Source organism: Pteropus vampyrus, unplaced genomic scaffold (genome assembly GCF_000151845.1).
Source record: "Pteropus vampyrus isolate Shadow unplaced genomic scaffold, Pvam_2.0 Scaffold641, whole genome shotgun sequence".
NCBI classification, from domain to species: domain Eukaryota; kingdom Metazoa; phylum Chordata; class Mammalia; order Chiroptera; family Pteropodidae; genus Pteropus; species Pteropus vampyrus.
The window spans coordinates 185,042-190,560 of NW_011889422.1; the positions used below are offsets into that span (position 1 = coordinate 185,042).

The 5,519-nt window shown below is 44.0% G+C and overlaps 1 protein-coding gene across 9 annotated transcripts in view; it reads left to right on the forward strand.

Moving 5' to 3' along the window:
* The window catches only part of WARS (tryptophanyl-tRNA synthetase), a 31,771-nt gene that overhangs the window by 1,950 nt on the left and 24,302 nt on the right, over window positions 1–5,519 (forward strand). For 3 of the 9 annotated variants that reach the window (XM_011385003.2, XM_023525892.1, XM_023525893.1), the window contains 2 exons: window positions 3,218–3,364; window positions 4,110–4,282. In XM_011385003.2, the coding sequence (XP_011383305.1) occupies window positions 4,169–4,282 (114 nt within the window). In that variant the 5' untranslated portion in view covers window positions 3,218–3,364; window positions 4,110–4,168. Of the gene's footprint in view, window position 1; window positions 142–3,217; window positions 3,365–4,109; window positions 4,283–5,519 lie in introns of those variants that run through there. The other 6 variants (XM_011385008.2, XM_023525890.1, XM_011385002.2 and 3 more) reach the window with 5 other exon arrangements.

Sequence of the window (5,519 nt, forward strand, 5' to 3'; positions counted from 1 at the left end):
TAAACAGGAAGAAAAGAGAAGAGCCTTTATTTAAAAGGAAACTGAAAGAAAAAGGGAAAAGACTATAAAAGGAGATCCTTGCTGCACAGGGCAGTCTCAGCTCCTCCAGTGGCCATCTCTGAAGGGTCTCCCACAGCCCAGGTATGTATTGCCAATCTTTTGTTAGGCTTGGAGCTTATTAGGATTTTTACCAGCCTCTTACCTTGGTTTAGAGAATGAGGAGTTGTCTCTCTTAGAATTAAGGTCTTGTACCTTTCATTTCATCCCACTAACCCAAAGTTCAGGTGATTTACTGCTTCCGTAGGAATTAGAGATACTGGGTGAGCAGTTGCCTGACTGAATTCATAGATTGACTTTTAGCACCTTCATGTTGGCTGTCATATTTTTCACGGACAAGACTTCCTTAAAGAATCAGCATCCAAACATTAGCATGCTAATTACGATGCTCAACAGTATCTTAATTATGACTGGCTCATATCAATTAATATCTTTTTTGCCTTTTAAGGTAATGTTCATTTTATTACTCGGAGGGGAAAATAACCTTTCCTCTCAGCGTTTACAAAAGAACACGTGAACATAATCTGGTCCAAGGTTGGAAATATTCAAGAACTCCTTACTCTAAAGAAGTCTTCGTCTTGTCCTCTGGGAACTTGACAGTCCAAAGCCATTGTCACCCACACTCTGGGGCCAGGATGTGAAGGATGGTATCGCATCTCCTGGTGGTATTCCAGGCACCCAGAAACTCCTGGGTCACCTTCCCAGCTGTTCCCAGCTGCTCCAAAATTGGCTATCTTAATGCCATCCTTCCCCTGAATTGCAGATTCTGGTATATCCTGATCTTATGCGAAGTGATTTTAGTACAGCCAAGGTCATTGTCACATTCTGTTGTACAATTCTTTAATTCTTCTTTCATCCCAAAACCCGATTTCATGTGCCTCTTTTGTTCCCCCAGAACAATGGAACCTTTCAAAATGAGCATAAGGTTCAAGTTCTTTAAAAAGAGGAAATGAGAGTTAATTTTTAATAGCCTGTAGCTTTCTCTTTAAGGTGTGCTGTGATCTGCTGGGGAGTATGCCATTTGGGTCTTCACGTTCCCAGTCTTTTTTTCCAGAGGAGATGATAGATGAATTCACAGATTATAGCTGCATTTCTTTTAGATTATAGTATTTGTTAAATAGATAAAGCAGCTTTCCTTGACAGAGATTCAAGGAAATCCATTTTCAGTTTATGCCGTCGACACTTAAGACCATGGTCCTTAGCCTTTTGGCATGTCAGACTCCTTTGAAAAAGTAATGAAACCTGGGTACTCTGCTTAGAACCAGGGACATGTCAATTGCTTTCAAACTAGTGCTATCATTCCGGAGGTTCTGAACTCTGGGTTAAAAAACCTCTGAAGTTACACTTAATTCTAAAAATTAACAAATAAAGGAGGATGTTGCCTAGATAGGAGAAAAGTAGATAAATGGATGAGTTCATGAAATAAGAGAAGTGATAGTTCTGTTCTCCTTGTCTCTGATCATTGCTGGCGTACTCACTCAAGTTGCATCATGCATGCGCGTGCGCACACACAGACACACACACACACACACACAATTTATAGCATGGGTGATTCTCACTCAGCGAACGTCTGCATGTGATCACAAAGAGACCTCATCTGTTCCCTCAGTTAGAATTGGTTCCCATGTGCCTCTTCAGTGGGATTTTGATATTTAAAAATACATGTTTTTCCCTACAACATGGACCCCAAATGCAGGCCCAGTTTGTCTGGTCGATCATCTATAGTTATCTGCTCCCTCGCAGGGGGAGATTGGCTGTCCAGGCGTAACCCAGTCATTCTACCTGGCATTTTCCCTAGGAATTTTTAAGGGTAATATTGATCTGTACTTGATTTCGGCCTTACTCACAGACTTCAGAACCTTACTGATAATGTTGGTGAGATGCTATAGGAACTTCACCCTTGTTTATATCAATTACCCTGTGGTAAAATTGGCTTTGTTATGCGTCGTTTCGCAGAACCTACCTATGACGTTAAGTGAGAACTTACTAAACTGTAACATCTAGCTTTGAAAGTTGGGAAAATTCAGGATCATGTGTAAAGTATCCGGACATGATACTTGATCATTTGTCGCCAGAATTTTCATAACTTTAAGCGTCATTTGATATGGGCCCAAGTGTTCTTCCTCTCCAGTGCTAGTCAGAACGTTCTTCCACATACTTTTTTTTTTTTTTTTTTTAACCAGCTTCCCTAAGCTGAACTTATCATCTAAGTGATTTCACCAAACTTCTCTTTCTGGGAATCGAGGTGGTTCCCAGCAAGGAAGGGAGAGAAACTGGCAGCTGTACTGTCCTAGTTTCAGTATTATGGTTTCTTTGACTTGTGTAAAGAATGGTTTTTTTGGCATTGTTTTCTTGGTGGTTTTTTTTTGTGTGTATGGTTTTTTTTGTTTTTTGGTTTTTGTTTTGGTTTTTGGTTTTTGGTGGGGTTTTTTTTTTTTTTTTTTTTTGAAATTTACATGCTTTTTAAACAAATATTTAAAGTGGATAAATAAAAATAAATTAGCTCTCAATTTGCATGTTTGGTTCATGGAAGTACTAGAAAAAAATTTTAAGCAGAAAGAAACAAAATAGTCATTCATTAAACTTCTAACTTGGGGCTGATGCCTCGCTAGACTGTTAACTTACCTGCCTTATTGCACTTAATCCATTCACTAGTCCTGCAAGTTAGTGTTGTTATGGTTATTCCCACTTTACCGTTGAGAGGCTGAGGCTTATTACAGTTAAGCAACCCAGAGGATAATGATTGAGGGTGTAGGCTCTACGGTCAAACTGCTCGAGTTTACATCCCATCTCTACCACTCGCTGTGTTATCTTGGACAAGTTTTTAAACCTGTCTGTGTCTCGATTTACTCATCTGTGAAATGGAGCTAACAAATCTATCTCACAGGATTTCGGTAAGGCTTAAGTGAATTGATACGTATAAGATGCTTTGAGCAATTCCAGGTACGGAATTGACGCTACGACATTGTCACTGTCGTCCTCATTCGAGGTGTGGCAGCCAGTTCTAGGTGGAACTGGACTTCAGCCAGCTCTAGAATCATCACCAATACTCGTAATGGGTCAATTTCTTGCTTTACAGTTTACAAAATGCTACCATGTCGCTCTTTCTCATTTCTCATAACAGCCCTTGAGGTAGGTTCCTGATGGCATCTCTTTACAGATGGGGAAGCTGACACTCAGAAAGGGGAAGTGACTGACCCAAGAGGGGACTAGTTGTGGCCAGACTTTGCCCCGAGGCAGCATCAGGTGGCCTGCCCTGTGCCCCTCTTCAAGGTTAATAGCAAATATTGACTAATAGAAGGTACAGGTAGGTACCTGTCAAAGGGTTGCGGTTAAATAAGGAAGCATGGCCTTTGAGCCACGCTTCTCTTGCTCAGCCCCACTTCTACATAATACGTGAAGTGTACCATTGCTTCTAATAAAGCTACTCTTCTGCTGTAATAAGAAAGTAAGTAAGTAAATAAACAGATAAATAAGGGAGTCTGTTCCATGGACAGGCTGTATATAGTTCCTACCTCTTTTGCAACCCAGATGGGTAAGGCCCCACCTACACCCCAGACCTTGCTTGTCTGGGGACAGAGCAGCTGGCCAGCCGAGGAAGCCCTTTGTTAAGCGCTCTGTTGGTTATAGCAGCAAACAACTAGAAATTCATCCCCAACGCAGTGAAAGAGTAAATAGCAATTTGCCAATTGTGTTTAGTCGTGGTGAACCTAAGAGTTATTAACGCACCTCTTATGCCCCGGGCCCCGGACAAGGCACAGGGGCACATGAGCAGACGCGCACTTGGCCTTGGTTTGCAGGGGCCTCCTTTGCAGTCCTTAAGCCTATAAATCTGAGCAGTTCCTTAGTCCTCATCTTTGATTTGTGTCATTCCTCTTTTCTCCTTTTTTATGGCCCCAAATTTCTGCTTTTATTTTTATTAATGTTGCTTGATCCATGTTTTTTATTATAACTCACCTCCAACCTTTTGGGAAAGAAGGACTAGATGCAGGGAAGGAAAATCGGCTGCCGTGTTTGTTAACCTCTCTCTCCCTCTCTCTTCTCTCCCACAGTTGGTCTGAACCACTGAGCACCCCTTCCAGCGCCCAGCCGGAAGCCTAGGTCCTGGAAGATGGCGGACGTGCCCAAGCTCGAGCAGGGCTGTGCGTCCCCGCTGGAGCTGTTCAACAGCATAGCCGCTCAGGGGGAGCGCGTGAGAGCCCTCAAGGCCGGGAAGGCGTTGAAGGTGTGTGGTCGCGCTGCGGTCGCCACGCGCGCGTCCCTGCACCCTGCCGCGTCTGTCGGGTAGTGTCACCCCGAAGCGGACTGCCCTAGTAACTGACACATCTAGGCCGTAATCTTACGTTTGTTTTCTCCCTTGTCCACATTACTGATGTTTGGGGTCGAAAGAAAAGCCACGGAAATGCCACCGCCGTCCACACCACCCCTCCCCGTGTCCTGCTCCCAGAAACAGCCGTTTTCAGTTCTTTTAGCTGACTCTTGATATCTACCCCTATGTCTCTAAAGATTACTCTTACTATATTGTTCCTTGTTGATTCTCAAATTCGAGGCTTTTACTGTGCAAGGTGAGGCACTTTCATAAACACTTCCCTCCCCTCCCGTCTCCCGATACCTGTCACCTTTGTCCTGTCCATATGAGTGTTGAAGTTATTGTGACCATGTGAGCACTACTGACACTTGACCCATTGAGTATAGTATGAGTGCTTTCTTTTCCTGCCCAATTTTCGTTTTTCTGGAGTCCATATTTATCTTAATTTCTTTTCGTTTGGCCTTTTTATGTACCAATGACAATGGCTCTCCAAGCTTTCTCCCAGGAGGTGCTCACATCACCCAGTCTGTGCGTTTGTCTGGACGAGGTCTCGCCTGGGACCTTCCACCTGCTTCGCTCTGGACCGGTGCCCCGCCTCCCACGCCGCCTGTCCCAGGACCTTCTCTGCCCCGCTGCCCAGGCCCCGCTCGCCTCTGCGTCCCCGTCTCCCGAGCCCGTGTCCTGCTCCTCCGTGTACTCCTTTAGCAGACCACACCCTTCAGTGGTCTCTGAAAAAATCATTGCCAAGGAGATAATTTGGGAGGATTTTGCGAGGTCTGAAGGTTATCTTTATTTTCCCTGATATTTGGCAACTGGGCTAGATATGGAATCCCAAAGCGGAGGTGACCTGCCCCCAGCGTTCTGCAGCCCTTGCTCCCAGGCTCGCTGTGACGAGCCGGATCCCGCCCTGCCTTTGTGTTCCCCTCTGGACGTCCGCAGGGTCTTCTCTCTGTTCCGGTGTTTTGAAATTTCTTGGGATGAGTGCTCAGTGCTCCTTTCAAACTAGAAATCCACGACCTTTAATTCTCAGAAATTATATTATTTCTTTCATCTCTTCTGTGTTCCCTGTTTACAGATTTTTTAAATTGACAGACTGGTCCTCTGATCTTATTGTTTCATTTTTTCGTTATTTATTTTTCTTCTGGTTCTTTCA